The 25,984-nt window shown below is 55.1% G+C and overlaps 2 protein-coding genes and 1 long non-coding RNA gene across 3 annotated transcripts in view; all 3 read right to left on the minus strand.

Annotated features, from left to right (window-relative positions):
• The window catches only part of DDX11 (DEAD/H-box helicase 11), a 27,139-nt gene extending 6,114 nt beyond the window's left edge, over positions 1-21,025 (minus strand). Inside the window, exons 1-19 of the mRNA XM_074357411.1 lie at positions 20,825-21,025; positions 19,529-20,303; positions 14,924-14,998; positions 13,791-14,045; positions 13,101-13,187; positions 12,692-12,840; positions 9,223-9,268; positions 8,309-8,416; positions 8,065-8,152; positions 7,541-7,758; positions 5,911-6,063; positions 5,115-5,161; positions 4,706-4,785; positions 3,872-3,916; positions 3,705-3,772; positions 2,466-2,504; positions 2,180-2,291; positions 1,931-2,062; positions 1,342-1,454 (exon numbers count right to left, since the gene is read on the minus strand). Of these exons, the coding sequence (XP_074213512.1) occupies positions 1,342-1,454; positions 1,931-2,062; positions 2,180-2,291; positions 2,466-2,504; positions 3,705-3,772; positions 3,872-3,916; positions 4,706-4,785; positions 5,115-5,161; positions 5,911-6,063; positions 7,541-7,758; positions 8,065-8,152; positions 8,309-8,416; positions 9,223-9,268; positions 12,692-12,840; positions 13,101-13,187; positions 13,791-14,045; positions 14,924-14,998; positions 19,529-19,867 (2,154 nt within the window). The 5' untranslated portion in view covers positions 19,868-20,303; positions 20,825-21,025. The remainder of the gene's footprint in view (positions 1-1,341; positions 1,455-1,930; positions 2,063-2,179; positions 2,292-2,465; positions 2,505-3,704; positions 3,773-3,871; positions 3,917-4,705; positions 4,786-5,114; positions 5,162-5,910; positions 6,064-7,540; positions 7,759-8,064; positions 8,153-8,308; positions 8,417-9,222; positions 9,269-12,691; positions 12,841-13,100; positions 13,188-13,790; positions 14,046-14,923; positions 14,999-19,528; positions 20,304-20,824) is intronic.
• Positions 17,313-19,335, minus strand: LOC141575904 (uncharacterized). The gene is made up of 2 exons (XR_012503995.1): positions 19,210-19,335; positions 17,313-18,747 (listed from the first exon to the last, which is right to left on the minus strand). It is a non-coding gene; the product is annotated as an uncharacterized LOC141575904 (long non-coding RNA).
• A 1,474-nt stretch (positions 21,026-22,499) lies between the features above and the next one.
• LOC105076702 (maestro heat-like repeat-containing protein family member 1) overlaps positions 22,500-25,984 on the minus strand; it is a 63,654-nt gene continuing 60,169 nt past the window's right edge. The window contains exons 40-41 of the mRNA XM_074357410.1: positions 24,894-24,959; positions 22,500-23,120 (exon numbers count right to left, since the gene is read on the minus strand). Of these exons, the coding sequence (XP_074213511.1) occupies positions 22,741-23,120; positions 24,894-24,959 (446 nt within the window). The 3' untranslated portion in view covers positions 22,500-22,740. The remainder of the gene's footprint in view (positions 23,121-24,893; positions 24,960-25,984) is intronic.

Here is a 25,984-nt window from a genome sequence, read left to right on the forward strand (position 1 = left end):
AGAACCACGCAGCCAGCAAAAGGGACACAGACAACCCTGTGGACTGAGAAGGCATGGTGGCCAGAACACACCTGTAAGTCAAAGCTGATTACGCTACCTTGGATGGAAGTAAACAAGGAAAGGAAAAAGAAACCATATTTGCTTATCTTTGCAAAAAAAAAAAAAAGAAAATACAGCAGAACACTGGCAGGAGAGACTGGCAGCTAATAAAAATGGTTACCTGTGGGAATGGGGAATAGGCCAGAGAGGGGTGCAAGGGAGGCCCCTGAATGTCCTGTCACACTTTTGACCCATACAGATGGTGACCTATTTCTAAAACTAATTAGGAAAGTAAAAAGGCAAACTGTAAAACTGAAACAAAGCCTAGCTACCTGTCAGACTCAGGACACATCCACACAGAAAGGCTTGAGTGACTACAGGTCCTTGGTGTGTTTTAAGGGCAAAACATAAATGCACGTAAGCAAATTCAGTCAGCAGTTGGTTTGAATACTGGTATAACCCCGAAACTGTTTTAGGTGTATGTGGGCTAGAGCAAGTAAGTAGTATGTTAATGTAATAAGAAACCCAACTGCAGCTTGAGAGATACTGTGGAAGGTCACCTGAAATGACTGATTTTCATATAGAAATAGCACTGTGAATTCATGATTTCCGAGAACTATTTCCTAGGCCTGTCCACTGAAACAGCCTATGAATGGTGGCGTCCCGGGAGCACTGTGAACGTCCCCAGCTCCCGGATGTTGGGCTAAGTCCTAACCCCATCCGGAGAAACCAGGGCACCCTGGAGAAATGAATGACTCCAGGCCTGGGGCAAGGTGAGCCTGGGACTTTTTTTGTGCTGAGAGCAGGGTAGTGTCAAAGGGACCAGAGCAGCATGAGGGGCTCCCATAGGCCAAGTCTGAGGCCTCTGAGCATCAAAAACAACAACTATAAATGATTTTAATACACAAGTGAATAAAAATCTGTCTACACACCAGAAAAGTGGAAAAACTCACAGCTACAGAGGTGATTCCAACAGGCTAGGAAACACTGACGGGTCAGGAGGGGTGAAGAGCCGTAAATCCTGTCCTAAGATACACTCAAGGGGTAACCTAGCTGCAGAGACGGTGTGTAGCCCCCCAGAAACACCAGAGCAGCGGCAGTGCCCACCCCTCCCCACCCCTGGACCCCAGGGCCCCCAGGCAGGTGGAAAGGCCCCGGCAGCGAGACAGTACAGCAGCGCCACCTGGTGGTTACTGCTTGGCCGGCGCAAACCAACCCCTTTCTGGTTGTGGGACCTGAAGCATCCTTCCCGCCCCTGTCCCCATCCCACACCTGGGGCACGAAGCTGGGCCATGTCCTTACCGGCTGCATGGTGCCCCCCGCAATGACCACTGCCCGGCACTCCTTCACCACCTGGGCGAAATGCATGGCTGGGTTCAGGAGCAAGAATTTGAGGCTGCTCTGACTGAGGCTGCCTGGAAAAAAGACAAAAGACAGCTACACGGAGGGGACGGTGCAGGCCCAACGAGACACCACCTGGGGCAAACGGGCTGTCCAGACGGGTTCACGTAGGAGCCACAGAAATACCACATTCTCTTTAGATCAGAACTTCCTTCATCTCTAAGAGGGCCCTGAGGTAGGTGGCACCCTCCTCTCCCTTTTCACACGAGGCACAGAGGTTTGGGGGGAAACTGGTCCAAGTCACGCAGCTCACAGGTGATGGGACCACAGCTGAAGCGAAGCCCACCTGACCTCAGCGCTGGGCCACGTGGCTCCTCCTGTGAGTGCACCCAGAGAACCCAGCTCCCAGCCCCTCTGCGCCCTTGCACCACCACCACTGCCTGCCTAGGTCTCAGGCAGTCAGTTTTCACCCGTTTCCGCGTCCCAACCCGGCCAGGTGCTGCATGGGAGTGAAGGAGCCTGGCTCTGGGCTGGTTCCTCCCAGGGTTACCTTGGCGGCTCAGGATGACCCTCCCGTCCTGGTTGGCAGTGGTGAGAGCTGCGAGGAAGCCTTCGATGTGCATCAGTGGGGAAGCAAGCCGTGGCGCCCCGTCCTCCCCTTCTGCTGCGGGGGCTGCAGGAGCTGCAAAGAGCAGAAGGGAGAGGGTCTGGGAGCCAGGACAGGGGGCGGGGTCTCCCTGTGGCTGGGCTGAAGTCATCCTCCCGGGCAGGCCTGCGCCCCAGGCCCCTCCTGACTCACCCTTGGTCCCCGGGGGCTGCAGGCTCTGCAGGAAGTGCTGGAAGCCAGACAGCCTGGGCTGCTCCCTGGAGGGCGTGAGGACCGCTCCGTACCTCTCCGTGAAGCCAAGGAGCTGGGACAGGAGAGAGCAGTGGCTGTGAGAGGGGACAGCCTGGAACCGACCCCGCCAGCAGGTATCTGGGCCCCCTGCCGGCCCCAGGCCAGCCACCCAACAGGAAGAACGGAGACCCAGGGGCCCCAAGTACCCCGCAGGATGGGGCGGAAGGGCATGGGGAGGGAGCAGTACCTTCCTGCTGATCATGCTCCTCTCACAGTAGCGCCGCACCTGCGAAACCGAACCCGGACGTGGGCCCTGGGGAAGCCTGCCCACCTCCCAAACCTCCCGGGTGCCTGAAGCCCCCGTGGCCGTGCCAGCCTCCTTCCAGAGGCCCCTCCTCTGCTGTGCCCCCACCACACACGCATGTGCACACACACACACACGGGGCCCTCCCCTCTTTAAAGGTGCTTGATGATGGCCACGTCCCCTCCACTTTCATTCAACGTGACGGCAAAGCTAGACCTTGAAGATTAAGAGGGGGTTTTAGAAAATCCCACGAGCAAAGGAGGGAGGACCAAGGCTTGTTCTGGAGCACGTGGAGGAGCCTGGCTGTGTGCATAGCAAGAGCCTGGAGAGCAAGGCGCAGGGTGTGGGGCCCCTGAAGCTTCACTGGACTATGGTTTGTAAAAGACATGAGAGGGGAGAGATGGGAACAAGGAGAACAGGAAGGACTAGAGGAGGAGAGCCAGCACTAGGGCAGCAGCGCGGGAACGAGAAGGGGGATCAACACAAGAGGGGTCCCCGGGGCCTGGCAGCCGCGTGGATGCAAGAGGAGCCGGGGGAGGAAGGAATCAGAGGCCACTCAGACTGCGGCCACCACCGGGCCGGGGCCCGGCAGGTGTGAAGGAAGGAGAGCGGGCCGCCTTCCTGAGCTGGGAAGCCCGATGTCCCTGGCTCCTGAATGACGTGGTCCCTCCCAGCCTGGAGTCACGGGGCCTGCGCTGCCGGGGACACAGGTGCTGCTCTGTGTGGTTAGTAAACCAGGCTCACGGAGGGTGTCAGTCAAGCACCAGGGCCTGTGCGTCTAGAGGGAGCAAAGACGGGAGGCTGGGGTCGCACCCAGGCTGGAGGGTGAGGGTAGGGGGCCAGGCCAAGCTGAGTTCTCACCCACCTCGGCCCCACGGCAGGATCAGGCCCACCAAGCAGTCCCTGTCTCACACAGAGCCCAGGGGAAGGTGGTGCCGGGGAGACACCTGCAGTGTCTGAGCCCGTCAAGTCCGGGGAGAGGCACCACCTGTGACCTGTGACCCCGCCTGCTCACATGCAGCTGTGTTTAAGGGTGAATCACGTCCACCTACGTGGGGGACCTCAGACCTCAGACTGCTTTGAGAACAGAAGGAATTTACTTTTTATTCCTTCCCTGGTCTTGACACAGCGTCCTCGGGGGAAGGACCGTGGACGTGCCCACATAGAGTTGAGCACCCCTACCTTGAACAGGTTGATGTTGTCGACCTGGCTCTGGAAGAGAAAGTCGTTGATGGTCTTCAGCTCCGTCCCTGCAGACAGACAAGTGAAGGGCCCTGGAGTCCTTGCCCCGAGGCCACAGCTGTCCGGTCCCTGAGGGATGCTCAGCAATGGCTCTGTCCAGCTCTTACCTGCCTGCGAGAGGCTCTGGGTATTGGGGTTCTGTTTAATGTTGCCTAAAAAAGGAGAATCCAACAGGTCAGGACAGTGGGCCTCTGGCCCCCACCTTCTCACTCTGCTCTGCACTTTTTGAGTGGGAACACTCCCAGCTGAAGGGGTCTCTGGCCATTCACAGCACCCAAAGGACAGGGTGGAGAGAGCAGGGGGTTCCGGGGGCCTCAGGGTCTGACCCTGTGTTTGCAAATGCAGCCCAAGCCTGGCCACATCACCCTTTCTGCACCTCCGAGGAGGAGGCAGGGACAGGGTCGCCCACTCCACGCAGCGCCAGCAGGAGATGCCTGGGCTGTGAGGTGACCAGCACAGACGAGGTGAAGGGCACCAGTGCGAGGTCCCTCCAGAGACCCCCGCTGCCACTCTGCACTTCAGCTCCCATAAAAGCCTGCAGGGGGGCTGCCACACTCAAGGGAAGGGCGTGTGGCCCGGAACTATCTTAAGAAAGAAGGACCCGGAGCCAGACACCAGTCCCCGCGTGGGGCTCACCCAGCAGAGCAGGCCTCGCCTCTGCTCCGAGCCCCGGCTCACCCGCCTGAGGTTCCCACCCTGAGTCCCCACACCGCTACAGAAGATGCCACCCGCGCGTCTACAGAACAGTGTGTTAGGACCACCACCACCTGTGGAGTAAGGCCTGGCAAAATAAAAGGGACTTGGAACCGGGGCAAATACACCAGTGTTCTGAAAAAAGATGCAAGGTCAGACCAATAACAATTTTCCAAACCGGTGGCCAAGGCAGTTCCTGAGAGACAGAGAGCCCGCGGTCCTGGCAGGCACCTGGGGAGACTCCTTACCGCCCAGCACAGTCACGAACTTCTCCAACAGGTACAGGATCTGTTTGACGTACATCAGGTTCTTGGCCTTCAAGCGCTTCCTGGGCAGGAGCCAATGGACGTCATGGTGGTGGGAGAACCCAATAAATGTGCTGTCCCCGACGTCCCCCCGGGGCCCCGAGCTAAGGCCCTCCTGTCTGCTGCCTTTCTGGCTGGGACATGAGCTACACATTCTCTCGCATTAGAAAGGCTGGCCATGGCCTAAGGCCTCCAAGGCCAACTGCTAAATCCCGAGACCCCTGGCCTTCGTGGGGCACGCGCCACAATGAACCGGAGCTAAAGGGCACCCGTGAGGGATCTGGGCCCGAGACTGCCCCCAGGGCGCCGAGGCTGAGCAGGGCCTTCCCTCCCCTCAGGAGGCGAGTCTCACCCGTATCGTTCCATGTACTGGAGCAACTGGGAATGGGCCTGGCAGAGCTGGGAGAGAAGAGAGAACGGTGTGATGGACAACAGGGCTCTGGGCAAGCAGCCTGGGGCCGGGCAGCAACATCCCAGAGATGCCTGCCATCAGGGTGAAGGGCGGGTTCTCGAGGCCCTCAGGCTGGTGGGAGCTGAGAGGGGAGGGAAGGCAGGTTCTGCTGTGTGCCCACTGTGGGTCGGGGCAAAAAGTGACTCTCAGGTAATGAACGCCCCCATCCATTTTCTCTAGGTTGGGAAAGATGTGCTGTCTGCTAAGTGATGGTTCAAGGCAACCGTCACATCCTGGCCTGAGGTCAGCCCAGCACTGGACCGTCGAGCGGTGGGTGTCATGTGGGCTCGAGGGTCAGAAATCAGTGGTCAGATCCCGGCTCCACGTGTATGCTGGCTGGGTGACGTCAGGCACAGTGCTTAAACCTCTGACCTCTGCATCCGGCCCGCTGCAGCGTCGGCGTGCAGATCAGAGGCCCCGCACGCGGTGCAGGCACAGTGGGCAGAAGTCAGCAGTGGTTTCCCGAGGCCACGAGCACCCCTCAAAGCAGCACCGACAGAAGCACCACCCAACCGCATGACCACCTCTGCCTGTCATCCCACCACCACGCTCTGGAGACCGCATTAGTGGCACCCTGGGCTGGAGGGACTCAGGGTGACACAGGCTGGAGAAGAACCACTGGGTGGGCCCCCAGGCCCAGGTCCTGCTGGGGAGCCGGTCAGCATCTGACGGGCCGTGGGCCCTGTGCCCGACCCACCTGGGAGCCGCTGACCTCCACGCTGTGGACGCCGGTGATGGTGTCGATCAGGTTGTGGGCCTCGTCGATGACCACCACCTGGCCCTGCAGCCGGACGCCCGCTGCCTGCCGCGTGGCCGCGTGCAGCAGCGTCTGGTAGGGCAGCACCACCAGCTGGGAGGGGGAGAGGCGGCCTGAGCGGCGGCGGGGCCCCTCCCGCCCCTCCCGCCCCCCCCGCCCCTCCCACCCCCAGCCGGGGTGAGAATGGTCCCACCTCCTGCCGGGAATTCGTGTTCAGGAGACAAAGCTACAGCCACGCACTGTGCTTTCAGCACCGAGTTCTAGGGGGGACGTCAGACACATGAAACAGATGACACTGGAACTGATGGGACTTCTGACTGAACCGAGGGTGGAACAGGGGAGGGCGAGGGGCAGGCCTGGGCCCTGCTGCTGAGCCCCGCCTGCCCCCAGGGCAGCCCGGAAGCACCAAGTTTCCTCAGAACACTCTGGGAAGCACTGGTGGGCCAGAAAGCAGCCCTGGGTTCTGGTCCCGGGGCCGCCACTGCCCAGCTGTGCGACTCTGGGCAGGTCAACCTCTGGCCCTCGGTTTCCTCATCTGCAAAATGGGGTTGACAACCTCTGTCTCAAATGAGGTTAAGGGATAGGGTGGTGGTAACAAAAGTAAAAGCTCTCTCTAGATCTCTTAGGTGCTATGTTGTTACCACAGTTTTCCCATTAAAAGGACACTGATAAAGTGAAAATCCAAAAAACTAGAACCTTAAGGCCAGGTTTTAATACTGGCTCCGTATCTCATCTGCTGTGAGAAAATGGATGAGCCACTTAACCTTCCGGGCCCCAGGTGTCCTCACGTGCAGAATGCAAGTAACACCCGCGCCAGCCCTTCAGCAGGCTATTGTAAAAGAACGAGGGGAAAAGTGCCTTAAAAGTTGAGATCATAAAAGTTTCGGGACATCTTACTGTTCTGCCACACAAGTGCCCACTGACCCCAGGAGGGCAGGGGGCAACTGTGGGGCTGGGGGGCTCCCCAGCCCCCCGGGAGGTGCCACACCGCGCCGGGGCAGCACGCCAACCAGCGCCCGCCCACCAGGCACGAGGGGCACTAACACAGCCGCCTGCACCTTTAACGTCTATCAGCCTTCTCTTGATCATACAAAATTCTCCACGAGTGACATCGCCTTCCCAGCTGTCATTCACATTAAGGAAGCAGCAAGGAAACAGTTAAATCATCCCCAGTGACAACGACATCACTCTGGACACTTGACTCAGCAAGTCTACAGAAGGCGGCTCCCACGGGCGCTGAGGGCGCCGCGCACTCCGGGCGCATGTGGAGGTTTCTGTGCGCTCTGCGTCTCCCTGCGGGCCTCCTCCCACCTTCTGCCCCGGCGTCTCCCGCTGTGGGTTCACTAGGAATGCACCCATCCCTCATGATAATGTCAACTGTCCCCGCAGCCCAGGGCCACCGAGGGCCCCTCCAACACTACAGACCCGGAGAGACTGACTGACGCGTCATCGGGGGTGGTGTGTCAGGCGGTCCCACCACGGCCGGTGACACCCTCCTGAATTAAGAGTGAGAACGCCCTCCTAGGCACACTCAGAGCCTAGAGCCACGGCCCCACCTCCGGGTCCTCACCTGCGCTGCGGGAATGGCGAGCCGGCTCCCGTAGTAGGGACAGGCCCGAGCCTCCCTCCCCAGGGTCACCAGCTGCTCGATGTCCTTCACCTCCAGCAGTACCTCGTCCCGGAGGAGCTGCAGCCGCTCGTGGCTGTAGAAGGGGCAGGTGGCTCGCTGCCGCCGCTGCCGCCGCCTCTCGGCCGCCGCCTCCTCCTCCTCGGGGATGCCATTCCTCTCTGAGGGGCGCAGGGGCAAAGGCAGAAAGAGGGACAACTGTCCGGGGCCGGGAGCAGGTTTGGAACATCCAGACCCGCGTCCCAGAACTGCTGCTTCGGTCTCATGGTAACATCTGGCATTTTACTTTGTCTTCTTGAGAAAAAGCCTGTAAAATCGCCTCACGGCCGAAGCTTCAGACTAGACTCGGACTAGAAGGCAGAAGCCCTTCCACGCAGGGCTCTTTAGGACGGAAGCAGGGCTCCCCGTGTCCCCGCCACTCCCACCGGCCCTCCCCGCTGGGGCGCCCAGCTCGGGGTGGCGGCTACCACGTCTGCTCCTCTGCATCTCTGCACAGCGGTCATTGATGAGCTGCACGGAGCCCAGCCCTCTCACCTCCTCGTTCACACAAAGGCTCTGCAGGACAGAGGACAGAGGAGAGACGTGCTGATAGCAAGCCTGGGGCTCCCGTCTCCCTCCAGGCCAGCAGGCCGGAGGGGCCGCCCTGCCCTGTGCAGCCCGCTGGGCCCTGCGTCTTTCCAAGCCGGCACCAGGGCCCAGACACCTGCTCACCTGCCGGGAGCCGAGGCAGACGAGCCGGGTGTCCTTGCCGAAGGGGCTCTTCTGCACCTCGTGCACAAACTGTGCCAGCTGGGAGTGCGTCCGACTGCAGTAGTAAATCTGCTCGGGAAAGGGGGGTTCAGGAGGGGACCGTGACACCCCAGCATTCTCCACAGCAAGGAGCCAGGGACTGGGAGGCCCTGTTCACAGACCTGAAGCAGGTGACCACCCACAGCAACCTCAGGGAGGCCCAGGCCAGGTCCCAGGGCCCCCACCCCACAGGATGGCCTCCTGCTCCCCTAGTCACGCTCAGCTTCTGATCTGGCCGCCCTGGGGGGCTCGGCCACCTTAGGAAAGGGAGTCCCCCTCAGTGCAGATTCCTGACGTGGAAAGGAGGCCCAGAGTCTGGGGGTGGGGGTGGGGGAAGGGTCACCCCCCCAGGGCCCGGAGGATGGGCTGGCCGTCAGACAGGAGGAGGCAGAACTGAACGCTCTCTCTGCTCTCCTCCAAGATTTAGGAGAGCAAGGAGAGGCAAGGAGGAAAATGGGGGAGAACATCGCATTTCAACAGAGAAAAACCAAGTCTTCCGTGCGTGAAAGCTGAGCAGGGTCAGAACCACGCACACCTCGAAGCACCCTGTGCAAATACAGTCACACCGACGAGGGGACCTGCACCGAGGGCTGAGCGCAGGGCACCCCGTCCCCCGCCTCCCACCACCCCAGGCGGAGGGCAGCAGCCGGGGGCCTTGGCCCGAGGCTGTCCCCAATGGCCGGGGGTGCAGGAGTCTCCCTGGTGCCCAGCCCACCTGCCCAGGGAGCACCTGGGGACTAAGTGGGGTTGGGGCTGGAGACACGGCCCCAAGCCCCCACCTCCTCCCTGGGTGAGAGCCCTCGACACAGCAGACGACCCCGGACGTGGCGTCTCACCTTGGTTACATGTTCTTCCTCCAAGTCATCCTCATCCTCGTCTGCTCTGAGAGAAGGAAAAACATACATGCACAGAAAGTTATCTTCTCAGGCTTTTGCTTTTTGTTTTTGCTCCCCAAGAAGTTCTATTTTTTTTAAAGGCAGAAATGCATATTGCCTTGGGCTCTGAGAGGAGTAAAGAACTGTCCAGGCAGCTGTGTGAAAGGCCTGGATTCAAGTCACACGCCACGTGGTGCCCCAGTCAACAGGACCACATAAGGTGACCCTGTGTTCAGAGCCAGCAGGTGTGTCCCCAGAGGCCGGGGCACGGGGAGCCTTAGAAGCTAACCTGCAAGATTAGCCGAGGCCCGGACCCCAAACAGCACTTTTTTCCTGAACATTCACAGACTCCACTCAAGTTCTCTACTCACGTTGTCCCCAAGGGGCCCGGGGGAGGAGTGGGATGTGCGAAGCGAGCGGGGATCTCAGCCCTGAGCTGGGTCACAAGTGTTAACGCGGATCCTGAACCCGTGCCTCGAGGCAGGCATCTGAGCACCTACGCGGGCAAGACCAGGCCCTGAAGGTTTCACGGGGAATTCAACCACGTTTAAAGAAATCATGCCGATCCTTCTCAAACTCTTCCAAAACACTGAAAAGGCGGGAACACTCCCAAACTCGTTTCACGAGGCCAGCACTGCTTATACCAGAGCCAATAAGGACACCACAAGGAAGCTACAGGCCAGTGTCCCGCTGAAGAAAGATGCGAAAATTCTCAACGAAACAGCAGCAAACCCAATTGAACAGCACACTGAAAGGATCATAGTCCACGATCAAGTGGGGTTTATCCCTGGGACACAGGATGGTTCAACATAAGCAAATCAATAAATGTGAATAAACCACATAAACGGAATGGAAGTTAAAAACCACATGATCATTTCAATAGAGGCAGAAAAAGAGTTAGACAAAATCCAACAAGTTCTCATGATAAAAACTCTCAACAAAGTGGGTTTAGAGGAAACGCAGTGAAGGTGGAAGATCTACACGCTGAGAATTCCAAGATCTTGATGAAAGAAACTGAAAACACAAACAAATGGGAAGCAATCCCGTTTATGAGTGAGAATTACTGCTGCTAAAACGCCTGTGCTACCAAAAGCCGTCTCTAGGACCCGTGCAGTCCCTACCAAGTTTCCAGATAGAAAAAACATACAGAACCATTAAAATCCTAAAAATCATACAGAACCATTAAAGACCCCGAACAGCCGAAACAGTCTTGAGAGGAAGAACAAAGCGGGGGGCATCAACACTTTCAAACTGTATTACAAAGCTATGGGGATCCAGAGCAACACGGGCGTAGAAGCAGACACACAGCCTGACGAGCACAAGTCAGGGCCGAGAAGCAAACCCCTGCGCTCACAGGCACCAGCACTCGACAAGGGGGCCGAGAACACTCAGTGCAGAGAAGACGGTCTCTCCAGTGCACGGTGCTGGAAAAAGCTGAATCTCCACATGCACGAGAATGAGACTAGACCCCTATCTTACACCACTGGCAAGTCAACTCAAAATGGATTAAGGATTTAAACCTAAGACCTGAAACCATAAAACTCCTAGAAGAAAACATAAGGAAACAGCTCCTCAACATTGGTGTTGGCAGTGATTTCTTGGATATGATGCTAAATGTGCAAGAGAGGTGAAGAAGCTGCAGAAGAAAAGCTTCAAGCCGACAGACGCTCGTTCACGAGGTTTAAGAAGGAAGCCGTGTCTGTGACATAAACGTGCAGGCAGAGCAGCAGGCTCCTCAGGAGACGCAGCTCAGATCCCTCACGCACGTGGCCACCACCACCAGCCTTGCGCTGGGGGAAGACGCCGTCCAGGACCCTCACAGCTGCAGAGAAGTCGGCGCCCGGCTTCAGAGGGCAGGCTGGTTCTCGCAGGGGCTGAAACAGCCAGTGACTAACGTGAAGCCAGTGCGCCCTGACCATTCCGAAAACCCTAGGGCGCTTAAGAATGACACTGAATCCACTCTGCCTGTGCTCTGTTAGTGGGAGAACAAAACCTGCCGGCAGCACACCGCTGACAACATGGTTTACTGGAAATTTTAAGCCCACTGCTGAGACCTATTGCTTAGAAAAAAAGATTCCTTTCAAAATATTGCTGCTCACTGACAAGGCACTGGATCACCCAGGAGCTCTGATGGAGACATTCAGTCCTGCTTGGACAACATCCATCTGCAGCCCGTGGGTCAAGGAGTCACTTAAACTTTCAAGTCTTACTATTTAAGAAATACATCTTGTAAGGCTGTGGCTGCCATAGACAGTGATTCCTCCGATAGATCTGGGCAAAGTCAACTGAAAACCTCCAGGAAAGGAGTCACCATTCTAGACGCCACGCAGAACTTCCACAATTCACGGGAAGAGGTCAGAACGTCCGCGTTAACAGGAGTCTGGGAGAAGCTGGTTCCAGCCCTCACGGACGACTTCGAAGGGCTCAAGACTTCAGAGGAGGAACTCACTGCGGATGTGGTGCAAACAGCAAGAGAACTAGAATCAGACGTGGAGCCTGACGATGGGGCTGAACTGCTGCAATCTCAGGGTAAGACGTTCACGGGTAAGGAGCTGCTGCTTACGGATGAGCCAAGAAAATGGTTTCTTGAGATGGAATCTACTCCTGGTCAAGGTGCTGTGAAGACTGCTGAAATGTCAACAAAGGATTTAGAGAAGTCCATAAACTTAGCTGACAAAGCAGTGGCAGGGTTTGAGAGGAGTTACTCCAATTTCGAAAGAAGTTCTCCTGTGGGTAAAATGCTATCAAACAGCATTCATGCTACAGAGAAATTGTTTGTAAAAGGAAGAATCAATTGATGTGGCCAACTTCACTGTCTTAAGAAACTGTCAAACTCCTGAGTAGGAAAGAAAAAAAAAAGAAACTGTCACAGCCACCCCAGCCCTCAGCAGCCGCCAACGTGGAGGCCAGACGAGCCACACCTGCAGGAGACGCGCCAAGGGCATCTGTGAACTTAAAGCCTGAGAGAAGAGGGAGGCCCTCACGGGGCAGCGCGGCCTAAAAATGGCCAGTCGTTACCTTCAGTGCTTCCAGTTCACACAGGAGCTCAGAGCTCACAAGTCAGAAAGCTATGAACTGGGACCAGTCAGTGAAAAGAACAGCTTGGGCCGAGGCCACCTGGAGGGCTTCCCTCCCAAGCCGCACTCGGCGCGGTCTGGTATTAAGGGCCTGAGGCTCAGAGCCGGGCCGGCGGCCTTGGCCAAGGCGCAGCGCCCTACCGGGTGGCGGGGTCCTGTGACAGCGTGGGGAGACGCCGGCTCCAGCCCACCAAGAAGGTTGGCCACTGCTGTCACCATTCCATCCCAAGGGGCAGCCTGGCTGGGAGCAAAGGGCCAACTGCTGGCATCCCACCCTCGGCGCCCTGTGAGTGACGGAGAAGCCGCCTCTCTGGGCAGAGGAAGGGGCCGGCTCCCAGGGCCCCTGCTCTTACCCGCTGGCCGCGCCTCTGTCCTCGTCACTCTCGTAGTCGGCCAGGACCAGCTCCTCCTCCTCAGAGGCCAGCTGCTCGGAGCCCATCCCTGCAGCCAGCATCTCCCTGCTCAGGTGGAGGAGATGCTCAGTCTCTTCATCTTCCTGTCTCTGTGGAGGCCCCCGGCCGGTGGGGACAGAGAAAGAAGCCTCAGCACAGGTGTCCCCACCTCTGGGGCGCAGGCAGCCTCGGGTGGCCCCACTGAGGACAACACACACGCCATCCACACAGGGCACAGGCTTCGCCGCTTCCTGGCGCCTTATGGGACTGGGGAGGCGGAGGTCCTGGTCACTCGCCCCGACAAGCTACCGCTACCCGCGAGGACCAACAAGTGTGACATGGGCTGGACGGTCCTGGGGACGACGCTCACCGGGCGCTTGGCGGCGGACTTGAGCCAGGCGTGGTGCCGGCTCTGCTGCAGGCGCTCCTCTCGCTTCTTCCTCCGGACCTGCTCCTCCTGGGGGGGGGGGGGGCAGCCATACGGGAGGGAGGGTCTGTGGGAGCCCCAGACCAGGCCTCTCTTTTGGGGGGCGGGGAATTAGGTTTATTTATTTTCATGTATTTATTTTAGTGGAGGGACTGGGGACTGCACCTAGGACCTCGTGCACGCTAGGCACACGCTAGGCACACGCTCTACCGCTGAGCAGTACCCTCCCTCAGCCAGACCTTTCTTAAAGAGCCAGGGGCTCAGTGCAGGGCCTCTTCGCACGGGCAGCTCCCCCTTCCCCGGCCAACCTCCCGGTGCTGCAGACCCTGGGCCCCAGGGCCCCCAGCCACGCTCACGGCAGGAAGTGCGCACTCCCTCCCAGAGCCACGGGCTCTCAACCACGTGCACCCCTGAATCCAGGCCACAGCCACTGAAGCACACGGCCACTGGCGACAGTGAGGTCCCCTTCCCAGGTGGGGAACTGTGACCCCTTGTCTAGGAAAGGCCTATAGACTCCAGCTTAAACTCGGCCCGGGAGGCGGATGGAACACACGCCATCCAGCTCGGATCGACCTGATACCATCACGGAGGCCCAGCCACCGGGATCCCCCACCTCTGGTAACCCGGTCTCACTCTGAGTCGGTCCACCAGGTCCCTCTCTCCTTTCTTCTGCACAAACTGCGTGACCCAGTCGGGCTCCCCTGAGGCCCCCGGGGTGCCTGGGGTCTCCTGGCAGGACGACAGTGAAGGGAGGTGTGGGTTCTGGTCCTCCCCGTCGTTTAAGGGGGCGGCTCCAGCCTCAAGAAGACGAGCCTCCTCTTGGCGTTTCTTCCGTTCAAAGTCTCGGAGCCAGGAGAGGGCCCCGCAGATAAGACTTAAGGACTTTCCCTACGGGAAGAGAAGTGCCCTCAGAGAAAGCGCCCCAGACCACCTTCCCCACTCTGTTTAGAGCCTTTAAGGACGGCCTGACTAAATACCAGCCCTGGAGAGGAGGGGAGGGGGCGGGTAGGCAGAACCGGTGGGAAACACAGGACAAGGGGAGAAGTGCAGAGAAAGTCTTCAGTCTTACGGCGCACTGTTCCCAGAGGACGGGAAGTGGCTTATCCAGTTACATGTAAGTACTGCAAGTTACCACAATTAGGAGAATGGGGAAATCTGAAAATAGTCCAAGAAAGGAATCGAGGCCAAAAGCCCGCACAGCATGAAGTCCCACACCCGCCCTGGCTGGCGGCGCCGCACCAGCTCTAACTTGCATTCAGCGTGGTCGCCCCGGAGCCCCGTGTTCAGAGGTTTTTAAAGCAAACCAATTACTCTGGAGAACACAACTCCTCACTTAAAGACCAGAAGTTTCCATTGGTCCTTGTGACGGGTTGAACTGTGTCCCCCCCCCCCCAAATTCATGTGTGAAAGCCGCGACCCCCAGTGTCTCCTCACGTGACCTTATTGGGAAGTCCAGTCAGTGCAGGTGCATTTAGTCAAGATGAGGGGGCCCGACCCGCTAGGACAGGTGTCCTTTTCAAACGGGGAGATTTGGACACACAGACAAGGCAGACGGATGATGTGAAGACGCGCGGGGAGGGGCGTGCAGTTTACGGGCTGCAGACAGGTTGTGTTCGACAACTTAATTCAGAGAAACGACTACGACGCAGAAAGACCACCAGGGAGAACCACTCTGCTCACTTCAAGCCGCGAGGCCTCTGCCGGTGGCCGCGGACGGGCCCTCACCGTCCCCCAGACCCTCCCCAGGCCCGACCTCTCGTACTCACGGTGCCCGTGGGGCTCTCGAATATCCCGACCTTGCCAGCCTCCAGCACCTGGTACAGCGCTGCCATGAAGTCCTTCTGGATGGAATAGGGTGTGAAGGGAAAAGGGAAGTGGATGCCACCAGCCTCCTGGGTTTTGTCAGCCATGGGCCTGGGGGAGGAAACCGGGGCGCTGTGAGTGGCCCGGCGTGCTGGCCCGAGGGAACAGCCCCTAGGGGTGGTCCCTGCTCGCGGGGGGCTTTCTCCCTCCGGCGCACACTTTCCTGAGTGGAGACCATGCTCCCTCACGCACCCCTCAGGAAGCCTCTCCAGAAGCGTGAGGGCCACCAGCGACACCGACCCGGACCAGGGCGCAGCCCCGGGAAGGCCTGCGCCCTGGGGTCGGGATTAGGCCCGGAGGCGTCGCGCGGTGACTGCTTTCTTCCCCTGCGTCCCCTGCCTCTCACCCCTGCACCGGGAAGGCCGCAGAGCCAGCGCAGCTTCTCCCCGGGGCACCCCCACCCTCCCCGCTGGGCCTCTCCACTCTGCTTCCAGCCCCCCCAGCCTCCGTTTCTGGTACAAGCCAGGGCCGCCCCCTGAAAAAGAGCTTTCCAGGGGGCCCCCCGACAGGGGGAGGTCTCTGCAGGGCGGCGGGGCCCCAACTGGAGGGGCTTCCCAGAACCTGCAGGCCGAGGTCTGAGCAAACGTCTCTGCCCCGTGTTTATTTCATCTTTCCCCTCCCTTCTGACCCTGCTCTCTCCGTGACCGCTTTTACAGCCCCTTTCTTCCTTTAATCACCGTCGTCCATCCTGGCCCCATTCTCTCTTTGGAAATCACTGCTCTGAGCTATTTAAGCAGGCTCGTCAGACCTAAGTCCAAATACGTATAAATCTAAGGCCCACGTACACCTCTGCTACGGAACTGGCCTCGGGGCAACTGCAACCAGGTCAGGTCCCTCCCGAGGGGAAGGGCCTGCGTGCTGTCCTTCCCAGGACAGTTTAGGGGCAGGTAAAATGAGAAGGACGGAGGCGGAGACATAACCAAGAAGGACGACTTAGAACTAGGATACTTCATTTAATGGTCAAACATAAAAAAATTGTAAAAAATTTTAAAAAAAAGAACTAGGACACTTCAAAATGAGGGGAGGCGAGTGACCAGAAACCCACCGCAGCACAGAGGGGGAGAAAGGTTCTGAGAAACTTGGAGCACCTGCCTTGTGCCAGGCGCTCCGCCGGCCCTTTGACTTCTGTGGTCTCATCTGACCTGGACGACACTGGTGGTTGGATCCTGACGCTTACAGAAATTAAGTAACCAAAGACTTAGCTCAAAAAGGAAATCCAGGGTCCAAGCCCAGGGCCACACGGCTGTTTTAGTCCAACTCATGTGGTGACAAGAGAGAACTAGCTTAAGTGAAAGGGAGATTTACTGAAAAGATAAAGAATACAGACCACCTGGGGAAACCAAGAACAGAGGCCACTGACAGGGTGGGACTTCCTGCAGGCTAGCACCACAGAGCGGCTCAGGTTCCAAGCTGGCTCCAGGAACCACCAACAGGTAAACGCCACGGATTTCCATTCTGCGGCCCCGTCACATGGCAGGTGGAGCATGGCTGGCTTCCTCTGCACACTCACGGCTTCTGTTCCCTAGTGCCAGCCGGCACACGGCCTCTTCTGCCCCTCGGCCTCCTGGCTTCCGCTCCCACTGCCAAGCCAAGTCTCTTCATGCCTCTTAGTTCTAAACCCCAAGAGGAAAATCTGACCAGCCTCTCCTCTCAAGACACATGCACTCCAATGTTCACAGCAGCACTATTTACAATAGCCAAGACACAGAAGCGACCTAAATGTCCATCCAGATGACTGGATAAAGAAGACGTGGTGTATGCATACACACACACATACACATACAATGGAATACTACTCAGCCATAAAAAAGAATGAAATGCCATTTGCAACAGCATGGATGTACCTGGAGATCATCATTCTAAGTGAAGTAAGCCTGAGAAAGACAAATATCATATAATGTCACTTACATTTGGAATCTAAATATATATATAAATTTTATTTACAAGTCAGAGACAGACTCACGGACTTAGAAAACAAACTATGGTTACAAGGGGGAAGTAGGGAGCAGGACAGATTAGGAATTTGGGATTAACAGATACACACTGCTGTAAATAAAATAAATAAACAAGGACCTACTGTATAGCACAAGGAACTATATTCAATTTCTTATGAGCTACAATTGGAAAAAATTGAAAAAATATACATGTATGTATAACTGGACTGCTTTGCTATACATCTAAAACTAACATTGTAAATCAACTACACTTTAATAAAAAATAAATTTTTTTAAATTACGTAATCTGCTAAAAAATAAAGTGAATCTTATGATTAAAAAAGAGAGATCACTGGACAGCCTACAGACTGCTGGGGGGGGCGCCAGGAGTGCTCTAATCAGCCTGCACCCCATATCTGCCAGCCCCTCTGCTGGGCAGTGGGGTCCTCAACATTTAGGACTCAGCTCACCTCCTGGGGGAGGCCCTCCCTCCATCTGCCACCCTCCTGTGGTCCAACACCACCCCTCCTGGTACACACACACCGCTCTGCTCTAAGTCACTCTTTTACCCCGTTACCCTGCATTTCATTTCTTTCTAGCGCCTAGCACCATCTGACCATATTTTATTTACTAGAAAATGCGTAGCATAAAAGGAAGAACGGCGTCTGTCTTGCTCCTCCCGGCCACAAGCTCTCAGAAGAGGTGCTCAGGCACCCAGCAGTCACTCAGTAAAAACCTGGTGAAGAGCCAGCTTGACGTGAGAGCGGTGGGTGGGGGTTTTTGTTCTTCCGAGGTGTGGGGAGAGGAGGTCTGTGACTTCAGTATCTAATCCGAAGGCCAGTTCTTTAATGGTTTCAAACTTTTCACGTGACCTCACCACGACCCTATGCAGTCAGAATTTTTATTAGGTCTGTTTTACAGATGACGAAACTGAGGCTCTGAAAGGTTAAGTGACTTGCCCACAATCACTTAGCAAGTGCCTGAATCCAAGATCTGAAGGCACACCTGCCAGACCTCCCAGCCCCCGAGCTGCACGTTCCACCACTGATCCTCCTCCCATCGGGGTAAGTGGGGTGAAAAGACAGACTTGGTTACCAAACTTCAGAAAGACAGCACAGAACAACACGGAGCGTAAGTGTTACTTCACGTCTCCGTGGGTGGCAGTTACAGATCTCATCATTCCAGAAGCAGCACAGCTAAGCCATAAGGTAAAGAAGGGTCTAGATAAACCCACGAATAATGGATATACTCAGGGCTACTGAGGATGTTCGGTGTGACTTCTCCTGACCTCTTCAGGCTGGCTGCGTGGAGGACGTGATGAGTTCTCCCTAGAACCCCTGCCCGCGCGCAGGCACCCACGGCACAGCAAACCTCACGCTCGTCAGATGAGGGAAGATACGTGAAAGCAGGTACACACTTGTTCTGAAAGTGTTCATTTTCTTCAGTCTTCAATTATCACTTATTTACTCAGGTACTAACTATTGCCACAGACTGAATCGTGTCCCGCCTCCCCCAGATTCATGTGTTAAAGCCCTAACCCCCAACGTGGGGCTGTATGTGGGAACAGGGCTGTGGGAGGTAATTAACATTAAATGAAAAAGCTAATTACGATTAAATGAAGTCCTGAGAGTGGGTCCTAATCCTTATAGGGACTGGTGGCCTTGCAAGAACAGGAAGGCTCTCTCCCAGTCACGTGAGGACATGGTGAGAAGGGGGCTTTTGCAAGTCAGGAAGAGGGTTCTCGGCAGGGGCGGACGGGCTGGCACCTTCATCTTGGACTTCAGCCTCCAGACCTGTGAGGAGCACGATTCTATTATTTAAGACCCCCCCCCCGGCCCTAGTCTATGGTGTTTTGTTATGGCAGCTTGAGCAGATGAGACGCCTACGTTCCAGGTACGATCCTACTGTTCGGCTCCTAAAGTGACTTAACTTCACACACCTGGCAGACAACACGACCCCAAGAGCTGAGAAGCTACTCTGCACCTGCTGTGAACCCAGAGCCACCGCACGCTGCGAGCTGCCAGTGCCTAACACACACGCTCACCTTGGTCCTGTCTCCCTCCCAGCTCCGTCCTGAGAGCCCTCACACCGTGCTAAGCTTTATTTCCACTGGTCAGTTCCATCCATCCCAGTCCTCCCGCCTGGACGCTCGGCCTTGATGCCGGGAGAGGCAGAGGGGCTCTGGGGTGGGAGCACCCAAGTGGGACCCCATCTGTATCCTCACGCAGGTTCACATCCCTGAGCCGGTTCCTCACCTGCAGGAGGCGGGTAACAGCGCACACTCCGGCGCTGCAGAGACCAGCAGGTAAGACAACGGAAGCTGCTCCCCCAGCACGGCGCTCGGGGAGGAGGCCGACCGTCCTCGCCCCGCAGCACCGCCCCGCTCTCCGGCAGGCCCCGCCCCGCGGCCTCCCCCGCCCTCCCATTGGTGTCTGGCCTGCCAATCACATGCCGGCCCCGCCCCAGGTCTCGGGCGTTTTCCCGCCGCCAGTCCACCCCGCCCCTTGGCTTTTCCACCGGAGTCTGTCCTTTCTCCTCTCGTCCTCAGCTGTCTACCCAGAGCACGGCGCTCACCTTCTTCACCCGCAGGGCTGCTCCGCCGAGGCCAGGCAGCAAAGGTTCACAGCTGAGCCTGAAAGCCGGGCGCGGAGTCCGCGGCGCCCAGGGGAGCGCGCCACACGCTGCACGCTCTGCGCCACTGCGCGTGCGCGTCCCGGGGCTCGGCAGGGGCGGGAGTTCTCCCTTCTGTGCCTTTGCGCTTGCGCGGCGGGCTCGGGTCGTCTCCGTTAGCGTCGCGCGGGAAAGCACGCTGCGCAGCACGCTCCAGGCCACTGCGCGTGCGCACGCCGTGGCTCGCCTACTATGGCTCCCTTTAGCGCCGGTGCGCGTGCGCAGCGGGCCCCGCTGAGCCATCTCATGCCGGGAATGCCAGGAGAAGGGTCCTTGGGCGGCTGTGACGTTGGTGCCCTTCCTCGCCCCTCCCCGCGCCAGGTGCGGGATGTTTAGGCCCCTAACGACTGGGTTCCTAAGTAGTCGCTTGACTTAATCAAATTGCCGTTATTTCCGAACACCAGAGGGGCTGGTGCCCGTATTCTGGTCCCGAAAACGAGTCCTAAAACCGGGTTCCTCTGGTTCATGCTTAACCTCAGTCCAAGCCTTGACTCCCTTTCTTGCCCAGCCCGTTTCCCCCAGGACTGAGGGGAATCGAAGAAAAGGGGCCTGGAAGCAGAGCAGGACCCTGCAGGGCCTTCCCGGGTATGAAACCCCTGTGTCCTCGGTTTCTTGTTGATGGAAAAAGGCTTTAGTCTTCTGGGCAGCCCCCAGTTCCAAAGGGAGGCACAGGCAGGTACTAAGTAGGGAGGCAAGGGATGTAGAGACAAAGGAAGGCGGTTAAACATGAGAAGTGATGGCAACAGGTCAGCAATAAAACAGCGCCCTCGTCCCACCTGGAGGGGTATACGGAACCATCTGACAGGTATCTTTGAGTTGTTCTGTAGAAACTAGACCCACCCCCCAGGTGGAGAATGGTGACTGTAACTGAGCAGGACCCTGTGGGGCCTTCCCGGGACAGACCCTGCCCCCATATCCTCTTATATAAAGCACTGAAAGTCTCGGTTCTTGGATTCAGAAGCTAAAGTCAGAATAGTGTTTGTCCTCTAAAGTTTGGCCATCTCACCAACCCCCACCATCTACACCCCTGTCATCCTAGCTGACACCTCTCTATTCATGCAAAGGATAAGGCCTTATACCTGAGGTATTAGGATTCTCCAAAGAAACAGAACCAAGAGAGTGTAAACCTATCTATCCATCTATCCATCCAAGAAGAGACAGGCAGCAGAGAGATTGAGTTATTTAAAGGAATTGACTCACATGATTATGGACGCTGGCAAGTTCCAAATGCATCAGGCTGGAGAGCCAGGGAAGACTGATGCCACAGTTCAAGTCCAAAGTCCACCTGCTGGCAGAATTCCGTCTTGCTCGGGATTTAGTCTTTTGTTCAATTCAAGCCTTCAACTGATTGGTTGAGATCCACCCACATCAGGGAGGGCCATCTGCTTTACTTACTCACTTATTTAGAATACAAATGATGCAAGACATTTAAAACCCCCTCATCTAAAAACACCCTCACAGAAACATCCCGAATAATGTTTGACTAAGTATCTGGGCACTGAGGCCCAACAAAGTTGACCTGTAAAGTTAACCATCACGCCTGGGTAATAGTTGCAGCCATCTATTAAGCACTTATTATATGCCAAGCACACAGCACTATTTCATTTAATTCTGTAAAGCCTGTAAAGTAAGTTTAAATATTCTCATTTTTAAATGCTAGGAAACCAAGTTTCAGAAAGATGTTAGCCAGAAGGTCATGAAATTTAGACGCAATCAAAGCCATCTGATCACTGCTAAGTTCAAAGAAATGAGTCAATTTGACCAAAGTGGAACTAGTTTCTCTGGTCTTTCTACATCTTCCAAAGTTCTCAGCACCAAGTTCCAGGAGACTGAATGTTCCACGACTTTTGAAAAATAAGCATTACCTTCTTCCTTCATACCAAACTGGTCCACAGTTGATAGAGTTTGTATTCAGCATTGCTTTTGTCCTTACAGAGATGTTGAACAGTTAAGTCAGTCCATCAGGACTGGGTTTGCCTGTGTCAGAATACTCAGTAACATCAGTTAAAATACATAAAGTTTTCTCTCTACCCTCCTTCCCCTGATAGAGCCTGAAGGTTAGCTCTCCAAACTAGTGAGCAGCTCCACGCTTGCTCCTGATCTAGATTCTTCCTGTCTTTTTGCTCTGCAGTCTTCAATATATCACTTCCCCCGAGACCCAGTTAGTTCCACCACCATGTCCACCTTCTCGTCACTAAGAAGTCAGATGTGAGGGACAACCGCGGTGCACCTGCCCTGACAGAAGGCCTCCTGCAAGTGGCACCTGCCTCCTTCCCTTGGGCCCACTTGGTCAGAACCCAGTTCTGTGGCCACACCAGCAGCAGGGAGGATGGGAAATGGAGCCTTTAATCCAGGCAACCAAACGCACAGTTTAAGAAAAGGAAGAGGAGGAGAACGGGTGTCGGGGGACCACACCAGAGGAGGTATTATAAATGCCACTTTGTAGACGAGAAACAGAAGGGAAGCAGAGAGCTTTTAAGACGCATTAAAAAAAAACTTGGTGGGAAATGTCATGTAGAGCAAGGATTCAAACCCAAATTTAAGAATTTCTTTAAAAATAAATTAGGATGGACCCAGAGTTATCCCAGCAAGAATGTCACTTACTCTGTGGACATCTGAGTAACAGGTGGGGCAGAGGTGCCACTGCTCCACCGTGTACAACTCACAGTCTAACCTGCCGTCTAAACAGACCCAGGGGAGCGTGTCAGCCCAGTGGGTCTCACCCAACATGAGGAGGCAGGATGGGAAGCCTGAACCCGGGGTACTGTGAGGTCCTGCTGTCCCATAGCTGAAGGTTGAAGGACACGCCTCCAGGGCTGTTCCTGTCCCTGGGTTTTATCCCCAGTCCCCAGAAACTAGGATGGAGCCATCTGTCTCAGGATGAGAAAATACATTTTACTGACAAATACATATGCTGATAGTCAACAATCCCCAGGGAGACAGAGGACAAGCCACGCACTGGATCCTCCAAGGTCAAAACTGCCTCCTGGGGTTTAATCCATCCAGTCGGACAAGAGGCGGGAAAGCCCACGGGGGAGTGAGGCCCTGGCATCCGGACGACAAGGGGAAAAGGCCTTGGTCCCCAGCGCTAGAGACTCGGGCGGCCCCGGCGCAGCTCACTTGGGCGCGGGCCCGGCTTCCTCCAGCCGACTTCGCGCCTTCGGCGCCTGGGACGCGGCCGTCTTTTCCCCCGCGCCGCCTTCCGTTAGCGGAGAGTTCCTCACCTTCCTGGTGTGCCGGGCGCGCAGCAAATTCAGCGGCGCCTTGAACCAGTTCGGGGTCTTCTTCTCCTGCTGGTCCTCATCCTCTCTTTCCCACTTGACCGGCTTAAACAGTCGCTTCTTCCTCTGCGGGACTTTGAAGAAGGTGCTGCCCAGCTGGCTCGACCTGGACGCAGAGACGTGCCTGGCGCTGGCGCACCCGTCAAGCCTTTTCAGGACGGTGTCGACCGAACGCTGGACCGACTGCGCAGGATCATCCCTCAGACGCTCAAGTGCTGAAGGCAGAAAGGGGGTCCGCTCGGACTCTCGATCTCCAAGGACCGCTGACCCCCCCCACCCCGTGACTTTCCACCCCACAAGCCGGGTTATTGTGACATAACTTCATTTACAGTACTCTTTGTCATTGGAAAAGCAAGCCTGTTTTATTGTAGAAAAATGTGGAAAGGAAGAAAAATCACTCACCCCCCAAAGTAACACTGTGAACACTCTCCTACCTATCCTTGCAGTATTTTTTTTTGGAGGGGGGAATTAGGTTTATTTATTTAGTTAGTTATTTTAAATGGAGGGACGGGGGACTGAACCCAGGACCTTGTGCACACGCTCTACCACTGAGCTACACCCTCCCCTCTTGCAGTATTTTTAAAAATACCTAATATAGACACTTTAAAAAAAATAGGATTAACTTTTTTTCTTCCCATAAAGTATTCCTCTACACAACATAATAGCTCATCACGTGATTCTATCCTAATTGCTTTGATGAATCCCCATTCGTGAAGAATTAGGCTGCTTGCAGTTTTTATAAGCAATAACCATTAACTTATTCAGCAACTATTTGCTGAACACCTACTATCACCAGGCACCGTGCTGGGTGCGGGGGACATGGTGGTGAACAAGACAGATGGATTCCTTACCCTCAAGAACTTAACATTCTACTGGGGGAAAGGCAAAATAAACAAGCAAAAACTAAATACAAAGAAGGCAATTTAACAGAGGAATGAGAGTAAGTAACTGGGAAGGACCCCTTTCTACAGGCCAGACAGGGAGTGCCTCTGTGAGATAGTAATATTTGGGCTAAGATCCGAAGAATGAGGTCCAGCCTAGGAGCGAGCCGCAGGGGTCAGCACCGGAGGGGAGGTTAAACTGTTTCACTTCAAACTCTGTTAAACTCAAGATGCCTGGCGAAAGCCCCTCCTGGGTGTCTAGCCCAGAGGAGCACTTACCCCTGCACACAAGGAGGCATATATAAGAAGGTACCTCGTAATGCTGTTTGATTAGCAAAAAATTAGAAACAATTTAAAGATTAACCTATCAAGGGTCATAGGAATGCAGTCGATCTGTATGTACCAGCATACAGAGTAGGGAAAAAAGCAAGTTGCAGAAACTGCGCACACACGTATATATAATAGAGAATATAAATAGTATATATAACATACAGAATATGTATTGTGAATAGTCTCTGTGTTCACAGAAGAAGAACAGAGGACTATATAACAAACAGGCAGGGGAAGAGGGGAGAGGAGAAAGCATTAGCAGAACTTCACTCTTATTGATGTTTCTATTTTTTTTTGCTAGGAGACTGTATTCATGTATTTCTTCTATACATATAAATTAATTTTAGGGGGTAGGGCGTATAGCTCAGTGGTAGAGCTCATGCTTAGCATGCACAAGATCAGCCTCCAGGACCTCCATAAAAAAATAAAAATTTTAAAAATAAAATTTAATGCAATAAAAAAAAAACACAGAAGATGCAGGCTCCCCGGTGCCAGGGCTGCGTCTGCCTGGAGCCCCGTCGCAGCCCGGGCGCCTGCAGCACCTGATGAACGTTCCAGCACATTTCGGTTAGCAGCCTTTTATCGGACCAGTCTGACAATGGGTAATTTGCTTTCTTCCTCCTACTCTAGTTTTCTGCTTTTATATACAACATTCATAATGGTAAAAACAAACTTTATTTAAACTAATGAAACATGTCCTTAAGGACTCTCCCCCTCTCCGTTCTGCCTTGCCCCATCCCTCGTGTCACCGGCCCCCAGGCACAAGCCCAGACTCACCATTCCGGAACAGCTGCACATCATCCTCGTGTAAGTGACTCATGCTTATCCTTTTAACTGTTAATTCTAAAGACAGCACACATGTGAAGTCCTTCCAGGATTCCTGGACCTCTGGGCCACCCTTTCCCCCAGGCTCAGTAGTGAACAAGGAATTCTATAAACAGTTTTAGCAAGGAATGGATCTTGAAGATGCCTTGCAGCCCAGATGTCAGTGTCCTAGTAAAAGGCCCATCCCCAGAGCAGATGTGACCCAGAAAAATGCAAGTGACAAGGAGAGCGTGAGCCCAGGATGTTAAACGTGGGGTTCCTGCACCAACGGAAAGATGGATGAAGGGGTCAGCTGGCAAGAATAAAATGTGCATTGCCGATGAATGTGGGAAACAGCGCGTAACCCTTGCTGATAAAAAGTATTAATCAAAACAACAGTAAGCTGCTCTCTGTCCCCTATCAAATTGGTAATGATTTTTAAAATATTATCCAGGGTTGACAAATACCTGGCTAAACGGACCCCTGTACACCGTACTGGGGACAACAGAAAATGAGTCAGACTTCTTAGAGGGCAGTGTGAGGACCAAAATCCTTGGCATTTTGCATTCCTTTTGGGTCCAGCAAGTCTACTTAAGAAATTTATGTTAAGATAATCATGCTGATGTGCAGATTTAACCACTGTGTCCCTGCTTATAAGAACAAAAGACGCCACAGTCTCAATACCCCAAAATAAGGGCTGGTTAAAAAGTTTCATCAATCTACCATAAAAATGGACTTGACACTACACAGTGATCACATACAGGACTGAAGAGCGCGGAAGGGCACGGATTTGTGGCACAGCAAGGGAGACAGCAACGCACCAAACAGCAGTTTTCAAAAGTACTGTGTGTGCGCGTGTAGTACATTTTTCGGCAGAAAGCTCTAGGGTGTTAGACGTGGTTAAATCCCAATGGTAGAATTTCTGGCATTATTTATTGCCTTCTTTTTCCCCAATCTGAATTTTTTTGGCTTTCTAACATTAACACATACTGCTGTTACACTTCAAAACAAAAATATTTTGGAAAATCCATGGAGTTCCAGTGGGAGCAATACTTTTTCCCTTT

This window comes from Camelus bactrianus, chromosome 34 (genome assembly GCF_048773025.1).
Source record: "Camelus bactrianus isolate YW-2024 breed Bactrian camel chromosome 34, ASM4877302v1, whole genome shotgun sequence".
NCBI lineage: Eukaryota > Metazoa > Chordata > Mammalia > Artiodactyla > Camelidae > Camelus > Camelus bactrianus.